At 37.4% G+C, this 27506-nt stretch overlaps 1 protein-coding gene across 2 annotated transcripts in view; it reads right to left on the bottom strand.

Moving 5' to 3' along the window:
* The window catches only part of LOC145985181 (unc-112-related protein-like), a 182757-nt gene extending 155344 nt beyond the window's left edge, over nucleotides 1-27413 (bottom strand). The window contains exon 1 of one of the 2 annotated variants that reach the window (XM_083118879.1): nucleotides 26706-27413. In XM_083118879.1, coding sequence (XP_082975005.1) covers nucleotides 26706-26847 — 142 coding nt within the window. In that variant the 5' untranslated portion in view covers nucleotides 26848-27413. The remainder of the gene's footprint in view (nucleotides 1-26705) is intronic. The other variant, XM_083118880.1, reaches the window with a different exon arrangement.
* Between the last annotated feature and the right edge of the window lie 93 nt (nucleotides 27414-27506).

Genomic DNA, 27506 nt, shown 5'->3' with positions numbered 1-27506 from the left:
GTGCATAAAGGCGTATAAAGTTAATATTTGTACTTATCAGTTCAACTAACAATTATATTTTACACACAAAAGATACAGTTAAATTACTTGAATCAGAGAATAATATTTTACAGTAATTGATTCATTCAGCACTAGTCAGTACTTTTATGCATCAGAAAGTTTTCTTAATTTTCTATTACGCATGCTATTTTGGGCTATTCTTAAAATGTATTTCTAGGGCAAACTGGTTTAATTTTCTGCTTATAATGCAAAGTTGACAGTTTTCGCACAATGCATTGTACATTTGTTATATTCTCTACGTACAATCCAAATATTATGCTTATTTAATGTATAACTAACTAACTCTCTACCCTTCTTAAACCCGAAGTTTCATGGCTGCAGCAACACATGCCTTTCATCTGTCCCTGTCCTGAGCAAGATCTATATACTCCTTTCCTTCCCCACCAATTTCCTTTAGGTCCATCTCTACATTATCCCTCCATCTTTGTTTTGGTCTTTCTATTGGTCTTTTACCATCAGGTTTCCCAACAAGAATCCTGTATACTCTTCTTTCCTCTCCCATTCGTACCACATGATCTACACACCTAAGTCTTCTTGATTTAATCATTCTAATAATATCTGGACATGAATACAAATTATGTACTTCTAAATTATGTAACCTTCTTCACTCATTTGTCTCCTCATCTGTTTTAGGCCCAAATATTTTCCTAAGGATCTTATTTTCAAATAGACTCAATTTATGTTCCTTTTTCAATCTAAGGGACCAGGTTTATTTACTGTATTTAACTTTTATTTTCTGTAATTAACAAAAATTAAAAGCTTATACTGTAGTTATTATATCTTTTTCTATCAGCTTATTTTGAAATTAATATTATTAGTTATAGTCTTTGATTTATAACTATATTGCTTTTTTATCAATTTATCTAAGAGTACACGCAGACAAACACATGTGTACACACGTTTATGTAAATAGATATGCCTTTTTTCAATATTTTAGTATGAAGATTGCACTTTAGCTATTTAAGCAAGGGTAGGAAAGGTAGGATTTCTGAGAATTTGTTGCAGGATTTTGTTGTCCAAGTATAGATGAGAACTGAGCTGGGAGACTGTTTTGAACATTTTCATGATAGTTTGCATGTGAACTGTATGCAAATTGAGCACTATTGACTGTGCATGCTTCTAAGTTTTGCTGTTATTTTACATCAAGTCTGTGAGACTGTAGTCAGTTTTCCCTTTTCAAGTAGTTTTTATTGATTGTATTTGTATATGTTTTGGGGACTTAGCAGTTTTATGTTATGAGGCAGTTTGTTGTAGAATATTTTTACCGGATTGTTTTGAGATATTGAGTGTCTGCTGTTTTACTTGTAATTATTTTCCTTCTTGTGTTGTGTATTTGACTATATTTTGTCCAAGTTCGTAGTATTTAGAATAATTGTTATTGACTTGTAGATGTAGGGAGTAATAAACCTTTGCAAGATGCTCTATACTTTAGTCTGAACATTATTCTTAGTGTTCACTTTTGAAGCCTTAGTATTCTGGTAGTATTATTAATGTAGAGGTAAATTAGGCTGAAATGTAGGCATTTTTCTGATACATTATACTCACTTAGTTGTTTCAGCAGGTAGAAGTTGCATGATGGTTTACTGCTGATGATGTTAATTTGCTCTGCTTATGTACTACGTATGATGTAGCTTACTTGAGTAATTGGAATTTTCTACTGAAAAAAGGATTGCTTGTCTATTTTATTCCTATGTTGTTGAGTTTGTCCATAAGCAAGCCATGTTTTTACTCTATCCTATGCCTTGGAAGAATCTAGATATATTGTGTTGGCAGTTTTATGTTTCTCTAAGGTTTCAGCTATGTAGTTTTTTAAACTGTGCTATGGGTGTGACTATTGATTTCTCTTTCTGGATGCCATGTTGGTTTCTGTGTATTCCTCTTGCTGCTTGAATTTGACTTAGGTTGTTTGCTTTTTTTCTTAGATCTTTATTTGTTATATAGATCTAAGAAAAAAGGCAAACAACCTAAGTCAAATTCAAGCAGCAAGAGGAATACACAGAAACCAACATGGCATCCAGAAAGAGAAATCAATAGTCACACCCATAGCACAGTTTAAAAAACTACATAGCTGAAACCTTAGAGAAACATAAAACTGCCAACACAATATATCTAGATTCTTCCAAGGCATAGGATAGAGTAAAAACATGGCTTGCTTATGGACAAACTCAACAACATAGGAATAAAATAGACAAGCAATCCTTTTTTCAGTAGAAAATTCCAATTACTCAAGTAAGCTACATCATACGTAGTACATAAGCAGAGCAAATTAACATCATCAGCAGTAAACCATCATGCAACTTCTACCTGCTGAAACAACTAAGTGAGTATAATGTATCAGAAAAATGCCTACATTTCAGCCTAATTTACCTCTACATTAATAATACTACCAGAATACTAAGGCTTCAAAAGTGAACACTAAGAATAATGTTCAGACTAAAGTATAGAGCATCTTGCAAAGGTTTATTACTCCCTACATCTACAAGTCAATAACAATTATTCTAAATACTACGAACTTGGACAAAATATAGTCAAATACACAACACAAGAAGGAAAATAATTACAAGTAAAACAGCAGACACTCAATATCTCAAAACAATCCGGTAAAAATATTCTACAACAAACTGCCTCATAACATAAAACTGCTAAGTCCCCAAAACATATACAAATACAATCAATAAAAACTACTTGAAAAGGGAAAACTGACTACAGTCTCACAGACTTGATGTAAAATAACAGCAAAACTTAGAAGCATGCACAGTCAATAGTGCTCAATTTGCATACAGTTCACATGCAAACTATCATGAAAATGTTCAAAACAGTCTCCCAGCTCAGTTCTCATCTATACTTGGACAACAAAATCCTGCAACAAATTCTCAGAAATCCTACCTTTCCTACCCTTGCTTAAATAGCTAAAGTGCAATCTTCATACTAAAATATTGAAAAAAGGCATATCTATTTACATAAACGTGTGTACACATGTGTTTGTCTGCGTGTACTCTTAGATAAATTGATAAAAAAGCAATATAGTTATAAATCAAAGACTATAACTAATAATATTAATTTCAAAATAAGCTGATAGAAAAAGATATAATAACTACAGTATAAGCTTTTAATTTTTGTTAATTACAGAAAATAAAAGTTAAATACAGTAAATAAACCTGGTCCCTTAGATTGAAAAAGGAACATAAATTGAGTCTATTTGAAAATAAGATCCTTAGGAAAATATTTGGGCCTAAAACAGATGAGGAGACAAATGAGTGAAGAAGGTTACATAATTTAGAAGTACATAATTTGTATTCATGTCCAGATATTATTAGAATGATTAAATCAAGAAGACTTAGGTGTGTAGATCATGTGGTACGAATGGGAGAGGAAAGAAGAGTATACAGGATTCTTGTTGGGAAACCTGATGGTAAAAGACCAATAGAAAGACCAAAACAAAGATGGAGGGATAATGTAGAGATGGACCTAAAGGAAATTGGTGGGGAAGGAAAGGAGTATATAGATCTTGCTCAGGACAGGGACAGATGAAAGGCATGTGTTGCTGCAGCCATGAAACTTCGGGTTTAAGAAGGGTAGAGAGTTAGTTAGTTATACATTAAATAAGCATAATATTTGGATTGTACGTAGAGAATATAACAAATGTACAATGCATTGTGCGAAAACTGTCAACTTTGCATTATAAGCAGAAAATTAAACCAGTTTGCCCTAGAAATACATTTTAAGAATAGCCCAAAATAGCATGCGTAATAGAAAATTAAGAAAACTTTCTGATGCATAAAAGTACTGACTAGTGCTGAATGAATCAATTACTGTAAAATATTATTCTCTGATTCAAGTAATTTAACTGTATCTTTTGTGTGTAAAATATAATTGTTAGTTGAACTGATAAGTACAAATATTAACTTTATACGCCTTTATGCACTCTAGATAACATAACTTTGATATACAAATTAGTAACAATTTGTTAAAATTAAGTTAAAGTGTAGAATTGTTTTCTTAAATAAATATAAAGTAGTAAAAATACTAAACAAATAATTTCTTCTTTTCCTATTTAAAGAATGCCAAGCAGTGTAAACCAGTTGTTAGTGGCTAAATAACATAAAATTTGAAGGCAGTAACAATATTTTTTAAAAATACTGTTTTTTACCTAACTTTGTGAATTAAATACTAGTACATTTTGTCAAATTATAAATAAAATATACCTATTTCTTTGATATTTGTACTAAAGTGAAGAAAATGTTACTAAAACTTGGCTAGTACAGCAAATCTGAGACTTTTAGCTTTATTTGTCCGTAACTGGATATAATTGTAACTTGTTAATCTCGCCAAACACAATTTTTACCTCAATTTTGGAAGCTAGCTGAACTTTAGCGTTTCGAATTACATATAGTGAAGGCCTCTATAGTGGAAAAATACACCCAGTCTGTAAAAATTTGGAAATGTTGTCTCCTTCTCTGTCGAACCAGACCAAGAGTGTTCTCAGGTGTTTCAATATATTTCTTAACATAACTAACTTTTTAAAAATGCAGGTAGCTTAGTTTGTATAGCGCTAGGCTTTTAACCTATCTGTCCAGGGTTCAAGTCCCTGGGAGGGTTGTTACAATTTTAGATTTTGTCATCGGATCTTGTGCAGACTTCAAATTTCATAAGTTATAAGCAATCTAAGTTAATTTTGGGAGTGGGCCAAATTGGTTCCTCATATAAAAAGCAATGACCAAATTGGTCGTAGCGCCTATGACCCTACTTGGGTTCATCCTCCAAAACATCTGCTTCGAGTCTCCGATGCCATGGTGGAGCCCGTTCAGGTTCTACCGCCCACAAGTGCGTTCCTTCGCCAATCCAGCGAAGGTGAGAATAATAGAGCGCGACCCTCTATATATACATTCAGCTCACTGTTGGTCACCCCTTGATCTAGTTATTTTCATGCAATCACCTACATTTAGTGAATTTTGCCGTCTTTCTGTTTGATCTGTTAAATAAGCCAGTCAATAAAAATATACTTACATAGAAAAATCCTGATATAGTTGGATTCTCAAAAATATGTACAATCAGTGTTCTTGATACATTTAGCACCTGAGATAGTATAAATCAAAATCTAGTTAGTGTTGGCATGTGTGCTTCTGGTTCATGTAGTTACTTGAAAAAGCAAATATTGGTTGTGTAAAAAATAGCCTCCTTGTGAAACAATGAAAAATTAACATTATATCCTCATAGCACTAGTTGCAACTGCTTCTTGCAGATTAACAAAGCTCTGGCGTGTGGTCCTACGTCACCTATAATCCTTTGTAAGGTTCGTGTTGTCCTATAAATTGTCGATATACATGCTAAGTCCCTAGTTACAGCCTAAGCTTTTAGCTTCAATAAATGTATTTTAGTCCTCGGAGACATATATTGATCTTAGAGTAAAAAATAAACCTCGTATAATAAACCAAATGGAAATAACCCAAGTGTTGATGCACCCAAAGAAGCCAGTAATACTTCAAAAATACCTTGAAAAGGGCTATAAAGCTAAATAATTCTTCTAGAATAGTAAAAAAGTTTGGAAAGTGGACCTAGGCCCCTAAGCCGTCTGTTAACTTCGTATTGTAATTATATTGTTAAATTGTTATATTTAAGGGGAAAAAACAATATTAGTAAGCGTCCAAATATGGACCCTCGGTAAAGGGGTTTCAGACCTCATAGACACATCATAATTTTCGTTACACTAAAAAATTGCCCTCGTATAAAAGCAAATAGTTGAAATGTTAAACATTTCGTGTACTTTATCCAGTAAGCCTTAGCTAGAAATACAATAAATGCGTTACAGACATAAAAATTAAGCAAGCTTTGATATTCTAGTGGCACATAATAAGTATAAAATATCCTTTAAAATACTCTGACAAATAGTTGTGGGTTGTCTGAGATCAAAATTTTCAAGTCCTCTCTCCTGCATAAATAGGCTCTAGAATTCACTAAGCCTCAAAATAATATTGGGTACATAAAATAAAAAGCAGATGGAGAGTGGTGCTGATCGCATCATCTCCAAAATAGCAAAAACAAAAGTATATAGAGCTCTATCTGGTATATTTAGAAAACTTTTACCTAGTATAGCAGTAACAAAATACTCAGCAAACTCTAAAATAAACAAACTTTCCTACGTGGCAGGCGTAACCTGCCCTAAATAAATACATATAGAAATACAGAACCAAAAATAGCATAGTGGAAATCAGTAAACCCTAATAATAATAATAATAATAATAATAATAATAATATATTCTGTGGCTTACATTTTAGCTAAAAGTACTTTTTTTTAGTGTTTTTGAAAAAATTAAATAAATACTAAACTCTAAGTTAAAAATTTGTAAATGTATATATGATACAAAACAAAATAAATAAAAATTAATACATACCCTGCAAAAAATCAATAAAAAAGTTGAAAACCTCTCTTTGTGCATCCAAAATATAATAACAAATCCTTCCTGACTGGATTAAATTGTGTTATTTGAGTAATAATAAGCCTAAACTTGTAAAATAAAAGGGTAGAACTTGTCAAAACATACTTTTGCATCCAAAATATAATTCAAAACACATCTAAATTGTGTTATTTGAGTAAACTAGAGAATAATCCTGTAAACTTGGAAAAAATCTCTCTCTCTCTCTCTCTCTCTCTCTCTCTCTCTCTGTCTGTCTGTGTGTGTGTGTGTGTGTGTCTTTGAGAGTCCAAAATGTAATAAAATGGTGCCTGAATAATATAAATAGTGTCATTTGAGTAAATATTAGGCTAAACTTGTAAAATAAACAAATAAAAGTTGAGAACACACACTTTGTGTGTCGAAAATGTAACTAAAAATCTTTCCTGAACAGATAGAATTGTGTTATTTGAGTAATAATAAGCCTAAACTTGTGAAATAAACAGATAGAAGTTGAGAACACACACTTTGTGTGTCGAAAATGCGACTAAAAGTTTTTCCTGAACAGATTGAATTGTGTTATTTTGGTAATAATAAGCCTAAACTTGTGAAATAAACAGATACAAGTTGAGAACACACACTTTGTGTGTCGAAAATGTAACTAAAAGTCTTTCCTGAACAGATAGAATTGTGTTATTTGAGTAAAAAAATAGGCATAAACTTGTAAATAATAAATTAAAAGTTGAAAAAATCTCTTTGTAAATACAAAATTTAATAAACAATGTTGCCTGAATAGTACAAATAGTGTTATTTTGGTAAAAATTAACATAAAGTTGTAAAATAATAAGTTAAAAGTTGAAAAAATGTCTTTGTGAGTCCAAAATTTAATAAAAAATGTTGCCTGATTAGTACAAATAGTGTTATTTTGGTAAAAAATTAATATAAAGTTGTAAAATAATAAGTTAAAAGTTGAAAAAATGTCTTTGTGAGTCCAAAATTTAATAAAAAATGTTGCCTGATTAGTACAAATAGTGTTATTTTGGTAAAAAATTAATATAAAGTTGTAAAATAATAAGTTAAACGTAGAAAAAAATGTCTTTGTGAGTCCAAAATTTAATAAAAAATGTTGCCTGATTAGTACAAATAGTGTTATTTTGGTAAAAAATTAATATAAAGTTGTAAAATAATAAGTTAAACGTAGAAAAAAATGTCTTTGTGAGTCCAAAATTTAATAAAAAATGTTGCTGATTAGTACAAATAGTGTTATTTTGGTAAAAAATTAATATAAAGTTGTAAAATAATAAGTTAAACGTTGAAAAAAATGTCTTTGTGAGTCCAAAATTTAATAAAAGTGTTGCCTGAATAGTACAAATAGTGTTATTTTGGTAAAAAATTAACATAAAATTGTAAAATAATAAGTTAAACGTAGAAAAAAAATGTCTTTGTGAGTCCAAAATTTAATAAAAAAATGTTGCCTGATTAGTACAAATAGTGTTATTTTGGTAAAAAATTAATATAAAGTTGTAAAATAATAAGTTAAAAGTTGAAAAAATGTCTTTGTGAGTCCAAATTTTAATAAAAAATGTTGCTGATTAGTACAAATAGTGTTATTTTGGTAAAAAATTAATATAAAGTTGTAAAATAATAAGTTAAAAAGTTGTAAAAATATCTTTGCGAGTTCAAAATTTAATAAAAAATGTTGCCTGAATAGTACAAATAGTGTTATTTTTGTAAAAATAAGGATAAGCTGTGAAAATGTTTGACATAAAGTCAAAGTTTGGTAAAAAATAAACTCAAAATGAAGTTAAATAGCACACAGTAACATACATTTACTACCTACATCAATAATCAAAGGGTCCTAGGTTCGATACCCCGTGATAAAAGCAAATAGTGAAAACTGTAGGCCCAGTCCCTGATAGCTCTCCCTTCTTCCTAGTACAGATATAAAACCCCTTCGCTTCGTTCTCCTTGTTCAAAGTAAAGTTCTCGCTCCAATCTAATTGGGTATCCAAAAACCTCGCTAAAGCGTCCTGTGCCTTAGGGCAACCCTGAGCGGAATATTAATTGGCGGCGGAAACCAGTTCTACAAGCGACGCATAGCTTCAGAGATTTGACCATTGCTGCGCATTCTCAGTCATCCTTTGTTGTCTGGTTGAATCCCTCCCCTGCCCTACGGCATTGCATACCTTTCTCCTGTTCTTGCGTACTGGTTAACCTTGAAAAAACCGGTTCTGAAAACCTACCTACGCGTTCTCTGATTGGTCAATCGGGTTCCTTCTTTGTCCTGGCGTTCTGACGTCATTTGACCTTGAACGCACACTCCCCAAATTCCTTTCTCCCCTACCTGCGCGGAGTTCACAGTCTTCTGTCTGGCATCAGACTCAGCTCACACGTTATACATGGTTCGTCTCCGCTCAATGTCTTACATGCCATTTATTATTATTCCTTAGTGAACTAAAATTATTACCGTTACATATCGTTGGTTCGAGTACCGGGACCATCCTAAATCTTAATTGGACCTGTACCTACACCCATTACCACCTTTCATAGCGGTTCATAAACCATAAATTCCAATTTTCAATATTATAAACATTAATATTATCGATTCATACATTACATACTTTGCAGTAATGAATATGAAATCATATGCATAGCATTTAGTACCTCTAATTACCTTCTATATACATATTTTTCATAAAATAAATAAATATATATTCATAAAAAGTTATAAACATGCAAATACATAAATGTAAAGTATTCTAAGTACATGCAAATAAATTCTAAGTACGTGCGAATTAATTAAAACCCGTGCACATTAGTTATAAGTACGTGCAATTAAATTGCGAATATTAAAGACCACCCACGCAGCGACCGACGTTAGCGGTGATACCATCTACTTAGATGGTATAACTTTATGTGCCTTTCGTGCTCTATGTATTATACATTATAATTGCAAAAGCTAACCGAATACTTCCGTGTAAAGTAATCTGCTATAAGATTTTTGGAAGCATTTACATAGCATCTTTGCTAGCAAAAATGTTAATGGAAATACTTTCGTCTAAAGCCGGCCTAAACGACTTAAAGCCCCACCCACATCCCTCGAGACGCAGTGTTGCGTAAGAAAATGCAAATCGCAAGCAGCGACCGAGGCGATGTCCTCGCATCTGACCTTCTGACGTCATCCATTCGCTGGAACCCTCCCAGAAAGCATTGCGTCATTAATGGACACTGCTGTTCTTCATGGTAGCAATTTGGTAATATCCTTTGTAGTCGCCGTTCTCCCACGGGTTTTTTCCTTCTTAAAATGATCTTCGCCGGACAACAAACAACTAGGTTAATAGATCCAAGGACAAAACTATGATGAGGAATTTAGATCAACGTTCTGCATTTCCGGGAAGTCGCGATGTGTTTCAGCAATGCTAAATGAGAAGTGGCAGCACAGAATTTCACAGAATGGAAATGACGCTCGTCCTCTACTGCTTCTGACGTAACACAAATTCGGTGACAGCGAAGATTTTGGTGGGCCACACATCTTCCAATCAAAATGTACTTTGATGTTATTACGACGTGACCCAAACAAGGATTTACCATCAAATGATTGGAAATTTACATGCTGCAGTAAAAATTACTTATACAAACGCAAATGTTGTACTGAAAATATGTTAAAGTTAGGTTCAGATCTCCATGATCCAATGGTTGGTAGAGCGTGAGATCCTGGGTTCGAATCTTAAAAGGTTTCTTATCATATTCATCAATACCTATATATTTTTGTTACAGTGCCCACTCCGGTACACCCTTGGCGCCACCCTGCACACCTTAATCTAGATCATGATAGTTTGAAAGTGGGAATGCACAGGGTTCAGACATATTTCGGCGAAACACGACTTTTCCAGGCAAGCACACTAATAACCAAATGTTTAATCATTAACCATGTACTTAATATTCAATAGAATAACATTCATTCAATTTTGTGCAAAATAAATTAACAACAACACGCAACAAAAAAAATTCTGGACATTGTCGTCTCCGAATGTGTTCTAAAGCAGTGGTTTTCGTAATATTCATGTGAATCTGTTTCTGCCTTCCCACCAGAGTTATGACCTCCGAACAAAAGCCGTTCCCTAACCACCACTGGTATTTGCCATAGCATGAGTATGGAATTCCTGGAACGAGCATCAGCTTCCATCTGACACCGCTTATGTCAGCACTGTCCCGTGTCTGTATGCCAGGAATGTAAACTCATAGAGCTCACTCTATGCTGGAAAACAATCCCCAGAGAATGTGGATGGACATGGTTGTGAGAGCTACTGAGTTAGAATGCTTTAAGGAAAATATGGACGACGGTCCTGAGTATACATCTCAGTAAACTGTTCAAAAATAAATAAATAAAAATAGTACGTTAAAAACATTATCATTATTGGCGTAACTTTGGGTGGGGGAGGTACAGAATCAAAAACTTTTCAAGTCCATAAAAATATCATCCAGGACTATTTTGATAAAACAACTGTTACATTTGCAAATTCATAAAAATTACTTGTTGCTTTGTTCCATGATGTTAACAAAAATTCCAATAGCTTCTAAATGTTCATATACCTGAAAGTTTTGGGGGGCGGCAAGTTACGCCTATATGATTATTACGTTGAAATTCCTTGCCCCCACCCCCCGAAACATATAATTCGATAAATTCGATGTAGTTTCTTCGATCGTGCTAGATATATTTGTCCATTTTATGTTGTTTATCTGACACTTTTGGTAATAGCGACCATGAGGATGAGATGATCAGATGAAACGAATGAAGGGACACCACAAAGTACAGGCCGGGATTCGAAGTAAGTCGATCACTTACCGCGCTCGGCTACCAAGCCGGCCTGCCCATGAATAACAATGGCTACCCTAATTAACATGTTCAATTAACAGCTCAAGGTAACAAAACAAGGTAGGAAAATCGGAAGTTCAAAAAACCATGCGTGGCACCAGAATAGAGAATATGAAATTTCTTTGTTTTCGCCAAACAAACTTTTTTTCTCTCTCCCTCAAATGTATGCTATCAATGACACTTCGCGACCTATGGAACATCTGCATTGTGTGTGTTCGATAAGCACAACGTTTAGTCTCAATACCCTTAGTCCCGTGCAGTCTCTCCAGTCTCGACCTACACCACATAGGGTTATGCAGAATAAGGAAGAAATTCACATCACGATATGCATTGCTTTTGCGCCATCCTGCATGTGAGCTGCTAAAAACGGCTCGCTCAAGGCAGAAATTTATTTTCGCCTTTACACGAGGCGAGACTGAGAAGGTCTTAAAACTTGTGTTGTCGGTCGCAAATGGTGGGATTTTACGTCGCTTTTCTGCCACTTTTGCTTAATCGTGACGGCAAGGATGAGTGGTGATTAGATGAGATTGATGAAGGGACGCTCACAAAGATGGTCCCCATGCTCAGGACGGGACTCGAACCAGGGAACTTTGTAACGAAATCAAAGGTCGACCAAGTAACTCGCTTAGTCACCGAGCCAGCACCTGTGATTGTCTCAAATTCCAATGATATTTGGTACTTCATGAAATCTCTCATTTATTATTAATTTTTAATCATGTTACCAATTTTACTCCCCTATATATTATCTAATTCTTTCTCAACATGAACTTTCTATTCATTTTTCACATTGTACTTTCCTTTTCAAGTTCTTGCAGAATCCGTTTTTAACAGTCTCCCTTTTAACTTTAATACTAAATATAGTAAGCATTTTCTTCATCCTTTTCACCCTCTCTATATTAATTATGACGATAAAGTCTCTATATTAATTATGACGATAAGGAAGACTGATGAACAGTTAAAACACAACACAATGTATATGCCTTAATCAGGATTCGAACCTAACCACCTCACCAGCAGGCTCCTCATTGACGATCACCTGAAATACAGTTGATCTGTCCGAGGTAGGTTGCTGACCTACTAAAAAACAATACCAAGGTCAGAAGCGCTTCCACCAAGCCTCTTAAGGGCAGCACAGCCGCTTCAGTCCGCGTCGTTATCTTTTATAGCTGGACTGCGATAAACTCTGTGCCATCTCCGCGATAATAACCGTAAAAAAAACGTGAAGATTCATTTCAGTTCGAAAACGGAGGAAAAAAAATAACCGCACCCACTTCCATTTCCCCAAGCCGCTAGTGGAACGCACGACTCAATCAATCCCAACAGTAGCCTTTATGTTTACAATGCTGTTTCGTGACACTCCTAAAATACATCATTTTGCCCTTGCTGTCCTTCCTGCCTGCCAAAATAAGCTGCAGGCAACCATTTCGTCTCTTGCGCAAAAAGAAACAGATGCGCGACTGACAAAACCAGTGTTGCCAACTCGTGACACAGAAAAGTCTCCAAATCAACGGTAACGTCATTCGTAAAAACCTTCGTTATTTCGTGTGGGCTTGCATAGTGAGGAAAACAGGAATTTTAAAAGAATATCGGGCTCTGGCCTAGAACGTCAGATGAAGCGGAAATGAGATTATTCACTGATCACGTGTCAACTAGTAAGTGGCTGGCTACTATACCGCGTTTGTTACAACCTGTCCCGGTTCCCGCGCTAGCTGATCGCTGGCTTTTCTCGGTGCTGGGGAAAGTCAAAGCCAGGCAGCCAATTAAAATGCGCAACGTGACAACAGCGTCTACGTAAGGGCATCTCTTCTGGCTTTCATTCGCTCCTCGCTGTCCAGCAGAAGATTTTTTCCTCGTTTCTCATTGGCACCGAAACTGTCGAGCGATCCCTAGGGCGGGAAACGGGACAGGTTCTAACAAACGCGGTATATGCAAGCCTTGGCCTTCAGAGAACCCTATGTGGCTTTATACGTGTGTAGCTTTCTTGGGACGCGAAGGATACATAATATATTTTAACTCCACTACTATTCCTTGCTAGTCCACTTCCCTACATGTTCGTTATCTTGGCCTTCTTTGTTAGACATGACAATTATTTTTCGCATTCATAGAATGTGTAGAGTTTGGAAGGACATGACTTCTAGTCCGTGATCCTCCGACGGAGGAGGACTAGTCTCCCGATTTTAGAAGTTGTGTAAAGCGACGAACACAATGTTGCCAACCCTAGCATAATAGTGCTAAACTCTAACAGAATTTGAACTTCGTTGGCATCTATACTCCATCCAGAGAATCTCTGGAGAAAATCTTCGAGAAGGGAGAAAATGAGTAGGCAAGTCTCTGCGCAAGTAGTGACTCGCGAGTGCACAACAAATCAACGCGCGAGAGAGGAAGTGAGTGCACGAAGAGGAAAATGCGGCTGCAGCTATCAGTTGTTAGCAGGAGCGCGTACTGCTTCGCCCCGCCTACTCGCTTTCTCCCCTTCAATACAGTTATGCGCAGCCCTGTTCCACAGATTGCCGGGACAGAGTATAGCAGTCTGCATTTGCCATACTGGTAAAAAATAAATAAATAAAAACCAACCTAGCAGCATCTGCAAGTACGTGTCTCTGGAGGGGAGGAATTCAATTCAAAGGAAGATATTTTGGGGTAAATTATGTCTATCTTATCTCTACTTCACTAGCGAATGTGCTTCAAACAAAAGCGAGCATGCAGGCCCAGAGAACCAATCACACCCCGCACTATTATCTTACTTTCATTTCTCCTTTTATCGTCTCCAATTTACCTCGTGAAGAGCATTTTATTTTATGGAAGGAATAAATCACTTGCTTCTCTTGCGATATCATTTAAGGAGGCATTGCGTCATTTCAAAGATCTCTGGCAAGGCGCAATCAATTTCTATCTCCAAGTTACACAATTGAAGGGAAGAAATTACTCGAAATCTCTAGGCTGTTACAAAATGAAGAAGAATGGTCAGAAAAAATACTTGCAACCGTCCAATATGTTATTTTACTTCATATTTCTACTTCTCTCCTAGGAATGAAACTCCCAACAACCTCGTCATAGAGACCTGCTATTAACTTTCTATCATCATTATTAATAATAATAATAATAGAAGTTGTTCATAAATCCACCACATTTAGAATTTCGCCGCCGTAGTTGGCAACTCTGGGCGAAACTGCATCGAACGCGATGTCACTTTTAGGAGGACCAAGAATGGTGTTGTTGGGTTTGTTTACGGCGTCGACCGACTTTCACCCATTCGTGCAAGGTTCTTACGTAACGACTCCAGCCGCGGGTCCGTGGGCGCCAAGGTCTAACGTCCCGTCGTCAAACGACAAGGTTCTTCAACCAACTCAAGTCCTGCCCAATACGCAGCACCGACCAGTATGTATGATATTATATCCTGTTCTTAACATATGTTCCCCCGGCTGTTGGACAATGACAGAAACTTAACAGAGGCGCAATCACGATTTATTGTCCGGGGGCAAGTACCAGGTTAAACGTACCAATAATAATGGCATTATTATTATTATTACTAGTGGTAGTAGTAGTAGTAGTTATTATCCTCATAGTCATAAATTACACAAAGAGGGGTTAGAAGTCTGTACTAAAGCATTTGTTTGGAACAAACTAGCCTATTTGAAATATTTTTTCAACACAGCTAACAGCTAATAATGCAAAACAAGGACACAAACTGTATTGTTGAATGGCAGAAAATGGGTGATAAATGCATTCCGAAGATGATTCTTTTTGTACATAAAACATGTATAACTTTCATTTACAACATACGTTTTACATATATGCAACATGGAGCGACATAAAATAAAATAAGAAAATACATATGCAACATGCTAAAATTAATTGTGTCCGTATTCAAATTTTATTCAATAAATACGCGTATATACAACACATATTATTTAAATACATTACAGAAAAGAATTACCTTGCGAGCGAAGGCACAACCCCCGTCGCCCCCGCCCCCTGGCTACGGCTCTCCACCTGACGATACCGAGATAAGCAGGCTTTGCCAGCGAACAGAGCTAGAAAATTTTGCGAAATGTATCTTAAAATGCATAAGATTTGAAATTGAAGAGGGCAATTGCTCCTCTGTGCACCCTGCAGGTGACCTTGGCCGTCAATGTTTACCCCCCCCCCCCTATTTGTCCCTACCAGGGCGCAAATAATATCACGGGCGCTAACGCATTTTCTCTTTCACAACTTCTTTTCATTTACATTTCATTCGGCCGACTCGTGCCGCCACCTAGCTACGGCTCTGAACTTGACGAAACTGTGGCCCCCTTCAGGTACCCTTGGCCGTCAATGTTTGCCCCCCTAGAATTGACTTCCGTCGAAGGTTGTGGGGGGGGGGGATGAGCAATGCCCCCTGTCGTTGCGCCACTGAAACTTAATACTCCCTCTGTCCCATAATCATAGTTCGGTATGCCAAAATGGTAACTTTTTATTTATGTTCTTTTGGATACTTGATCGGCCAATTTGTACTGATCCTTGAGTAATAACGTTGTATAACACATCCCCGTGTTTCATTTACTTCTTCTGTATACACCAATGTCACAGTTTGAATATCGTACAATTATTATGAGACAAGAAACAAAAGCGTACCGGACAATAATTATGGGACAGAGGGAGTAAACAGAATTTGACTCTACAAATGAATTTGAGTTGTTTTAAGCGCCTGGGGAAATGAGCAATGTGCCTCCACCTGGGATCGAAGCCAGAACTCCTGAAATTACAAGACGGAAGGTTACCTACCACTATGAGGCCGATTGTAAACCGTTCGGCCACTGAGGCGGCTGCATTTGAATTACAGGTGCGACGATTCTGGTGGTACATAATTTTCCTGTATAGAAGCGTGTATTTATGTAAATTTCACAGACGTCATAAGGCTTACATAATAATCGGTTTCCCGCATAGCCGATTAGTTACCGCTCTCGCCTGGTGGTAGATCCAGAATATCTGATTTCGCGAGGGTATCGGGGAGAGGTCACCATTAGTCCCTCCTCCCCCGATATGTCCTCTCTTTAGATAATAAAAAAGGAGTCCGAGCGGACTTTCTTTTCAGAGTAAAAATATCCGGGTTTTCTACTAATCTTTAACAATAAATAAAACGTTACACATAAGCTTAGCAAGTTACAGAATGCTCGCTAGACGTCGTGCTAGTTCTAGTGCGAATAGGATCGTCGCTAACATCGATATTCAAACACCATCGATAGTTCGATATCAAAAATCTATCGGTCGCCATCAGAAATGTACACAAAACCTTTCACCGCTTATAACATGAACACTATGAGAGATCACATCACCCGCTTTTATTCATTATGAAAGCCCCCGATTGACTTATTTTAATATAAGTTCGGTTCCCGGTGCATTCCACATATGAAACTCTAGAAAAGATTTTATGGGCGTACAATAACTTGCTAATCAAGAATAACACCATTGACATCTTTTCTACGAACCTAAGGAACTTCAGTAAAGCCACTTTTAACACAATGGCCTAAGCTTAAACACATAAGTTCGTATTGCAATTGTGTGATAAAGTGTATTATATATATATAATAAATATTTTTAATATATATATATATATATATATATATATATATATATATATATATATATATATAATTTCTATCTCTATATTACAGAAATATATGTAATTGTAATGACTATATATCCTTCATATGGGCTCTGTAATTAGATATGTACCTGTTGAGTTCAATAAATAAATAAGTGAAAATGCGGCATCTTAGTGGCTTATAATTCTGATTTGCAACACTAGCAGTTCAGAATATATCTAGATGCAGGCAAAATGCAGCCAAATACAGTCCATACGACCACATGAAAAGTCTTAAACCACAATTTTGCCCTGAAATGGCACTCCTGAAAGGATTGTTGATTGCAAGTGGCCACTCTTGTTTCACTTTCCTACGCTCCATTCCGTTTATACTGACATCGCGTCAAGAGTACCATCAATTTTATTGTCAAAAGTAAAATTTCACAGCAGAAATGTGATTTTCTTGGTCACTTGCAGATTTGAATCAACATCGCAATCCATCATCTTGTATTTTTTTTCTAAATTGTGCTCGTTTTAATGTTCTTATATCGAGTGCATTGATTTGATCACCTCACAAGAAGTCAGTACACGAGTGGAAGCTCGTGAGTTCATGAGTTCCTTCTGATAGCGTCGAACTGTTCTTTCTCAAGAAGGTTGCATACGTGAAGGTTGCAATTCTATAATACATAAAAAGCCCAAGTCGCAAGAAAGTGGAAATATATAAATTGGGTCAAGATTATGTAAAATAGGCATACGCACTATATAATGAATTAGGCTCAAAACACGGAACGAAATTCAAACAAGAAGCCTACGTTAAATGAAGCAATAAAAATTAACAAGCACACAAATTCCCCCCTTGATAATAAGAAACAGATCTCCTCCACCGAGGAGTACATACACATCCTTCTCGCAGACGGAACCACCCAAATGCTTACTTGAAGAGCCACGAAAGACCCATATCAGACGCCATCTGACTCAAGACGCTTGAAAGATGAGAGCTTCCGCGCCCGTCCACATGTGGAGGAGGCTCCATCGCTCGTCAGCTTCGCTCTGGAGAGGAAGAGGAGAAATTCAAGCAACAGTACTGTTTTCGTCACTGGCGTATGTCATTCCCAATGTTTGCCGGATTAAGAACTAGTCTACCCTACAAAACAGAAAAGGAGAAAGAGGAAGATAATGCGGAAAAGAGAGGGGGGATAAAGAGAGCTAGGGAGAAAGTGTGTGTGTGTGTGTCAGAGAGAGATGGAGAAAGTGAGAGAAATACGTAAATAAATAAAAAAGCAGCTTCATAAAATTAGTCGTCAACCTTTACGAGAAGGCAACGATGCTCTACACGTGGACCATCTAATCTATGTGTAGGACACCATGATCACTATAAGCAAAAAGTAGAGCACAAGGTTCTATTTGTAGCACAAAATTCCATTTACAGTAAATATAATTAATTTCTAGGAAATAACAAACAAGTGCAAGTGACGTATTCTAATTTCATAAATTAATTCTGAAATGCATTCCCGAATTTCCAAACAATATTATTGTTTTTCCTAAAAGTCGTGAAGTTTCTCGGTGCGAGAAACGTTCAAGATTTCCAAACACTGCGATTTCTACAAGCTGTTCCCTCTTGGCGTGCATGTTTTCGCAATTTCTGGAATGAAACTATTCAATTCCAACAAATTAATACGCGACCACTTCCCGATGGTTCAAGATACCTAACATTTCCCCGACGACGGGATCGGGTCGGATAAAAGACACCAAAAATAGTACAACCTGCCCTAATCAATCAATCCCTATCCACAGTCATTCCCAGAAGACACGCATATAGGCAATCCATGGCGAATAACTAGAGACGTGATAAATTAGAGCACAAGTAATGCTGCACTGAAAACATGTGCCGACAAATATGCATGACTTTAAAAGTGCTGGATTGTGACAACTTACAAATCTTAGCTTCAATCTGGCTCGAGTGCGATCATTTTCGTAATATCTCTCGCTGCTCTTCACTTGTAGCTCGAGAACGAGTCACAACTACGTAAGCATCCATTCAACAAGAAACATCCTTATCTAGCACCCAACGGTAAGCCTTTTGCTGACGCTGTGCACTGTCGTCGGTTCAGTAGATAAACTCGTGCCATCAGCTGGAGATATTGAGAAAATAATCTCTCTATCCGCTACCTTTATATTATCGAGGTGTGAATCTAGCGGTAGTCTTTTATGAGGCATGCAACAAGTGCAATATGTTTAAACGTTCATTTTATGTGGAACTACCTCCTAAGAGGACGCATCCTTCATTCCAACGGATCTTTTTGTGCTGCCGCAAGGAAGGAATGTTTATTGGATCTGCCATCTGGTAGAGCAGTTTACAACCAGCGGAATGGCGCAGACCCGGATTAGTTTTTCAGCTCTGCGCCAAATTCTTCTCGTCCTGGACTTCTGACACACGGTCTCGTTTCAACATGCTTTATCACTCACCCATTCACCTTTTATTTCCTTTCCCAAATTCCAAGGACGTGCATCACGTACGTTAATATGCTACTACAGTATCTCGACCTTAAACATTTAAACTAAGTTCTGTACTGTGTTCTGTTCGTACACGTTCCACAGTCACGGTGGACGAGTCTTACAGGGCGGAACTGAATATGGACACTGACTGGCTGAGAGAAATGACATTACTTGCAGACATGTGATTCTTGAAAAGAAAAGTCATGTTTGCTACACAAGTTGTTAGTATCAAAAAGAGCACTTTGTCAACACAAAAATACCTAGGTAGTAAAATATACGATTATCGCGATATTTCGCAAAATACTGCAAACGAGAGAGAAATTCGAGTAAAACTCAAGTCCATACGTCACACAAAAAATGTATTTGGGATAAACGACGACAAATCAGGAAAGTCCACGGGCAAATAAAACTGCCTGTAACTCACGCCACACACGTACGATATGTATCCATTAACGATGCAGCTGTCATATTTTTGCACGAAGAAATTTCAGGCAAGAATGTGATGTCAAAATGTAGAAATATATCCACTCAACATTGAAATATGCATGTGGTTTGAGGAGGCTATTGGGCTCCAACTCCCTGCCCCCTGCGGAACGTTATCAATCCTAAAAATTATGCTCATCATCATGTCGACGTGGTGATTCATGTGGTATTTCCGGTTTCATTCTTGCACGCTTTTACTGAATCCCCCTGTATAACCAAACACTGTGAACAATAATAACATGTCGACAGCATTTATTCCACTCGTTAAGTAGAAATATCATTGCAGTTACACTATAATGGAACCACAAGCAAACCAACCTGCGCAGACCCGCGACTCCCGTGCACCGTACTCCCGCGAGGAAGGGAGGAGGAGAGTGGACCATACTTCCATATGGCCCGAGCTGAACGGAAGAAGGGAAAGCTGCGCGGGGACTTTTCGTTCAATGTTTTTATCATTGTGGTCGATCTATAGTATCCAGTGGGAAGGTAGTAAAACTGTTTATAGAACAGAACCCTATTTCTTCCCGAGGCCAGGATAACAGAAAATGCAAGAGCTTAGCACACCCTCTCCTTGGAATGACAATCATGCCCCCCTACCCTAAATAACTACGAGTAAAAATGAAACATTGTACAGTGCCGGTACCATCTTTTCTTTTTTGCAAAACAACTGACACTATATCGTGCAGTTGCTCGTCACGGTTTCCAGTTCGAAATGACAAGCAAAACAAATTATCAATTTTCTTCTGGGTTCCTTCTACAACATTCCACTCAAAGCTTTTTGCCTTCTGTTATCTAGAATTCCAAAGACATTCTTTATCAAGATTTCATCATAAATCAACTACCAAAACAAATGAATGCTGCTTTCTTGTGCAACGAGAAAAAAAGCTGGAGAAAAGATAAAAAAAACTAGTAAAAACTTTGTGCAATCTTGGATCAAGACATGCTACCGCAGCGCCATGTAGGAGAGGATCTTGAAACTGCCCTGACAAATCACACAGCAGCTTTCGTGCTAGGTAACTCGTATTCAGTCCTCCGAAAAAGGAATGTAGTCACATTATATTCTGGCAGAAATATATCGAATTCCGTATTCAGGCGGGATAATGCTCAAATGTATATAAACCGGTACATAAATGCCTTTTGCACTTTCGAAACTACAGTTATATATTTTCCTGTGCACCACTTTAATTTAAAAGTGTAAAATCATATTCGGCGTGTAAAGGGTTTCGCCTAATTGCTTATCAGCACAAGATAAGGTGATTTGTGACCTAATGGTTAGTTCGGTGGAACAGGGATGCCTAATTTGGCTGAAAGGATAAGTTTTTAATTGACGGGAATATATACTTTTTTTTATAATGGTAGCGTCATAATTATTTTATATGCTGTTATCTCCATTTCGCTGTTCAATTTATGCCTGTTAGGACACAATACTGTCTTTCGTTTTCTGCTGGATTATATTTTACCTAGTTAGAGAGAATAAAACGTAAAGCAATTTCCTGGGCATTACACCGTGCCATGAAGGCACACAAGTGGTGTGAAGGAAGGGTCCCACACAATGACGATTTCAGTCTTAATGGAGATGATTTGGAGATGTGATCAAGACCGTGGGTCCTATAGTGGAACCACGAGCAAAACAACCTGCGCAGACCCGCGACAACTATGCACCGTACCCCCGCGAATAGGGGAGGGGGAGAGTGGACCATGCTTCCATATGGCCTGAGGTGGAGGGAAGAAGGGAAAGCTGCGCGGGGACTTTTCGTCCCAAGGTTTTTTTTTTCTTGTGGTCGATCTATATCGCCTTTACTCGCCCTCCACAGTCTCACTCCCTGTCGCCCTTCGATAAGATTCTAACCGCTTCATGCAGGGACATCGTCAGAGGTCTGTCCCGGGAATCGAACTAGGGTCCTCCTTGCAGTTATCTTATGGCCACATTGAATCCGGTCTCTGCCGAACCTTTACACCCCGTGTTCGGCAGTGCTCGCCGAAGAGTCCTTGGTGATGTGGTACAGAGCGACAGCAAAGGAAAGAACCTTCGCGCACCTTCCCTTCCATCCATTCATCTCGGACCACAAGGAAGCTTTCTCCACTCTGCCAATCCCTTCCACGCGCGAATACGATGCACAGGACACGCGATTCTGCTCAGGTTCCTTTTCCTTGTGCTACCACTATAGTCACATTGCATCTAAAAATTCGTTAGTGTGCTGTCAGTTTCATATGCAGATGTACAGAAATGGCCGATAAAATGTGACACTGGATAACCCTTTGCTGAAACCATTATTTGAGAGGGGTGGGTTAACGAGATTTTGATCTTTTAAATTATTATTATTTGTGCGTATTTTTAATAATGAAAAATATCGTTAGCACTTTGCAACTCCCCTGGAATGTTGTAACCTATTGGCACCCAAATAACAAGTATAAAGAGTGCATTTCACTAGAATTTGGCGAATTCGTTCGAAAGAAACAAATGATTTGTTTAATATCGGAGGTGGGTGAAACAAGGCACAAAAGTGTTCAAAACAACTTGTTTTATTAAACTTTTATTATAAAACACATGACTATGTTCTTTTCACAAATGTTTAAAACGAAGTGGTTTTTTTTTCAGACTTGTTTAGAAACACATTTTGATACATGATGTTTTATAGTTTGTGGTTATTTGCGTGTTTTGTAACCATGCCTTTCAATTCAATGCGTGTCATTCTGTTTATTGTGCATAGAAATCTGTTCAGTGGCTGAAAATATATATTGAATTAACGAAGAAACATATCTTGATGAATACCCGTGGGTCACGTTTAAAACTCCTGGATGGCCATGTTTTTTTTTTTACAGATGTTTAAAATATATAATTTGAATACTACATGGATGAAACAGTTTTGTTCCTAACTTAACACACCGCAAAATGTGAACATTGTTGTTGTTAATGTCAATATTTAGTTGCATTCATGATAAAATGTTGCATTAAAAAAAATAATACAATAAATAAATAAATAGGACTTCCACTAACATTCGTCCCAGTCCAATTCTTGCTGAAGTTATTTTTCTTTTTTTCGTCCCAAAACACTATTCGGCAATATACTTACTAAGCGTCAACCACAAAGGTAATTAGAACAATGGTTATAATGAATCCTACCATCATAATGGAAGCAATATACATTTTGAGGAGACCAAAAACAAAATAAAATGTACGTGACTATTTTTAAGCACAGGTAATTTAACTTTCTAAGTTGAATTATAGAGAAGAAAACTATGTTCTGTGAATGAAGGGCGGGTATCCATGAACGTTATCTCTCTGAAAATGGAAGTTATAACTTCCTTACTTTCAACTGCAAGGTGTAAATATTGATACGTGTGGTGTACAGCTTGACCAAGATAAGCAAGCTTTGTGGCGCTGTAGTCTAATTTCAACAGCAAGCGAACGGATGGGGCGTGAGCGATGCAATCAGCTGCTTGCATTGTACACATGTTCTTTCATTGACAAACTGTGCAGCACTGTCTAAAGGTACACGAGAAGGGGAACAGAGTAGAGAAAATAAATGACTGGACTTTTGTCATTCTTATCTTGGTTAAGCTGTACAGTGTACACGATTGAAGTGAAAGAGGAAGAAATGCGCACGAACTCTTCCACAATAAGTAAACTCTTTAAATATATATATATGAACGGGTCGGGTGTAAAACATAGTAAACGACATTTTGGTTATTTTTTAGTTACAAAGTAAAATGTGAAGTCCTTCAATTTTCGAGTGAAATTGCCATGTCATTCAATTTGCATTGGACTCAGTAAAGCCTTCTGAAATTGGTGAATACAACACGAAAACAATTCATCTACAGTATAGCTTCAAATAACCATTTTTCTTAATGAGCTCAGAAATGACCAAAATTTCACATACCATGTTTTACACCCGAACCCTTCATATAGGTGTAAAGCAAGTGCTTAAAAATCAAAGAATTTCAGTACTATGTCATGTTTCTTATACAAGAAGATTCGTTCCTATTTTTTTTCAATCCATGAACATAGTAACAAGTACAAAACGAAAAAGTATAGAATGCATAAGAAGCTGTGTGGGCAAATTTGGTTCCGAGCTAGACTTTCGGCCAGCGGCAGCGAAGTACGTAGTTTTCGAAAATTGCTCTCCTTCCCAATAAACTGCCACGACAATCTATTCCGACAAAAAAACACATCCGGGTTTATCCATCCAGAGGATTCTGGTGAATCTTAGTTTGGTTTGGTGTTGTCTAGATTTTACAAACATTCAGGTTATGATGAAAACGGTTAATGCATTAAATCGAGTTGATGCATTCTGTGCTGCCAGTCCAGAGAAGATAATTTGAATAGCATGTAATAAATCCTTTAAATTCTGATTCCTTGCTCACTTCTCGTACGTTTTGGATTGACGTAAATGGTTTCATTACCTATGCGATCTCGTCCCAACACCTCTCACTCGTTTATTTAGTAATTTTTAACATTCGTACTTACCTATTGTGCACTGCGAAACATTCTTTAAGGTGGGATTTTGCTTTTCTCATGAAAATAATTTCTATTTTTGACATTACGAGTAATTATTGTTCTTCATTTTTTCGTTTCCGCAACACACAATATGGCAGGCACAGCTGCGTGTTGCGTTGTCGATCATCAGTGGGTATGCAGTGTTTCCAACCTTCTTCACCGAAAAATACCTACTTCCGTGTTATTGAACACAAACCATTCTTGAATAGCCCCACGAACCATGCACGGCAAGGTTAGGTTGGGTTAGGCAAAGTTAAAATTGTCATCTTCTTGTAAAACAACGGCGTGGTTGGAAACACTGACAGGGGATTACGTCATCAAACGTAGGCAACATCAGGTTCACCTAGAGGAAGGAAATGAAAAGAACGGCAATTGTGCGTCGGATATATTTGTCTTGAATTAGATTACATGAATTCCCCGTGAAATAGATTCCACGATGAAACAAAATACCTCCACGAACTTTGAAAATGCTATAGAAACTCATTTCCGTAAGTAGTTTCTTCTGTAAAAAATGAAGAAATACGTTGGGGCGAGATCACTTATAGTGGAACCACAAGCAAAACAACCTGCGCAGACCCGCGACTCCTGTGCACCGTACTCCCGCGAGGAGGGGAGGGGGAGAGTTGACCATGCTTCCTTATGGCCCGAGCTGAAGGGAAGAAGGGAAAGCTGCGCGGGGACTTTTCGGCCAAGGTTTTTTTCCTTGTGGTCGATCTATACTATGATTTCAAGAGTCCCGCCAAGCTAAGAACTGGTGCGGGGACCCCCTGCCTGGCAGTGACCCGCTGTAGTCGCGTTTACCTACGAAGAAACTTGCGGTCAAACAGCCAATTAGGCCTACCGCTGCTCCCTGTTTGGGCAACAAGCGGTAACCTTAGAATCCTTCCTACCCTAGCGGCCAGCCGGAAAACAGGATTTTGTCCAAAAAAAAAAAAAAACAACGTTCTGCGCTGTGAAGGGACATAATTTGAACAACCAAAAAATGCAATATAGTGGCAGGTACACTGAAATGTTTTCAGTAATATATTCCCATGCAAAACTGTTACTGTTCTCGAAGGTTGAGACCTGCACCCCAAAATAACACCCGCTACGCCCCCTTTGCGTTCACTCAGTCTCAAATAAATGGGTACCTGGGGGAGGGGGGGTCAAGATGGAGTACATCACCTCCAAAATGGCAGAGATCGAGAGTATGTAGGGCTTCATCCAGTAACTTCCACCTAGAGAGTGTAAGTTCGTATTTAAGGGGATGTAAGATCCAAAATGATCATTAATTGATCCTTTGTGAAAATTTTTAGATGTGTTTGACCTATCCCCACATCTTCTAAATGTGCCTTCGTGGCAAGGTGCAATATCCACGAGGGTGGGGGACAAGAAGGGGCAGCGCCCCCTCTGGAAAATGAAAGTCAACCAAAAATTACATATTTCACAGATTTAGTCTCATTAAAGTTACAGTAATATATATTAACATTGTGAGGGCGTTATTGCCACTGCTCCCGGTATGTTTCTAGCTCACAGAAGCCTCGTCCTTGTAAATCTGGAGATAATAATGAGCATAAAAACTACCTTCTGATTTTTTTAAAATTAATTCTGCCCATTAATTGGTGAGTAAACACTGATTGATTGAAGCACTTTTTCAGCTATTTGTAGCAGTTTCTCTTTGACAGTTTTAAACAATATAAAAATAGTTGGCTGACATATAATTTACTTTGCAGGCTATCGAAATTCTATACGAGGATATGTTTAAAAAAACGAACTTACTCGCAAAATTTCCATTTACATAATCGTACGGTGCATGAAACAATTACACTCAGACTAAGACAGAATGACAAGTGTACAATTTGTAATAAACCAAACTATTTGGACGTAGACAGTACAAGACAACAATCGCCTGTAATTTAAAAGTTGAATGTTGGTGTACGTTCTATTCCCATGCAAAACTACGTCGTCACAACTGGTCTACACGCAGAAAATGGACGGAACCACATGATTCCGTTGAATTCCTGCCAATACTTAAAGCTGTTCTAACTCGCGCGAAAATAAATACCATAGCTTATCAGTATCTAAAAAAAAGTGATAAGTGCAGAAAAAATTATGTAACTAACGATAACATATCAATGCAAATGTATTTATCACTTACAGTGGAGTGCCCAAGGGGGCTCATAGCCCCAACCCCCCCCCCTTCCCTTTCGGCCAAGTATTACAAAAAAAAAAGTCAAAGGCAGGAGGAACATATAGCATAAATGAGGACTGACTACTATATAAAAAAAGTATACCCCTTTCGAAAATATTTGGCACACCACTGAATATTCAAACAAATGACACCTTGAGGGTACTTACCTAAGTCTTCGACGAGTTTTAACATCACACCTCCTATGTGTAGATCTCCCTTAACACGCAAAATTCTTTCCACTTGAAGATCGGTCACAAAAACCTTTAGATTCCACGATCCGTCGCCGACCAAATACCCGTCTGCCATCATCTTGGCTGTATTGTAAGTTGACTCTTGACAGGGGGATAAACACAACAATTTCAACTATGTTACTTATAAAACTACACGCACACGATTTTCCTCGAATTTCAAAACAAAACAATCTACTGTAATACAAGTGTCTACATATATGTCTTCAGAGCACTCATATTTCATTTGTGGCGAACAAAGACACATGTGGTACCCCACAATGGCATTTGAACAGTTAACACTTCTTGCCAGATTTCGCGCAACTCACTTTCACCCCACTGATCCGAACCACACGTTCTCTTTGACTGTGTTCAACTCTTCATTCGGCTACGAGCCAAAATAACATGTCCAACGCCCCCTCGACTTCTCCTTGCGCAAAGTAGATGCAACAACTTTTTAACTTATAAAATGGAATCATAGTGTTACCGACATTTTAATTTTCCACATAAGCTCAGTTTAATGTCAATATTTGCACGATCGTTCATAATACAAATGATACACTCTTCTTCTGCTGTCCCCTCTCTTGGCAAAAAGTTACAAACAAAAGTAGCTCGACTCCGCTACACGTTGTCTGATATCGCCGTAAAAGGCAACGCAAACACTACACTAGATAAAATATCTCCTAAGATTCGTTACTTGTAATTTGGTTTTAGTTTTGTGCAAGTCGTTGTCAAATATTA

This window comes from Lepisma saccharinum, chromosome 3 (genome assembly GCF_977018435.1).
Source record: "Lepisma saccharinum chromosome 3, izLepSacc3.1, whole genome shotgun sequence".
NCBI classification, from domain to species: domain Eukaryota; kingdom Metazoa; phylum Arthropoda; class Insecta; order Zygentoma; family Lepismatidae; genus Lepisma; species Lepisma saccharinum.
This window is presented reverse-complemented; position numbering and strand designations above follow the sequence as displayed.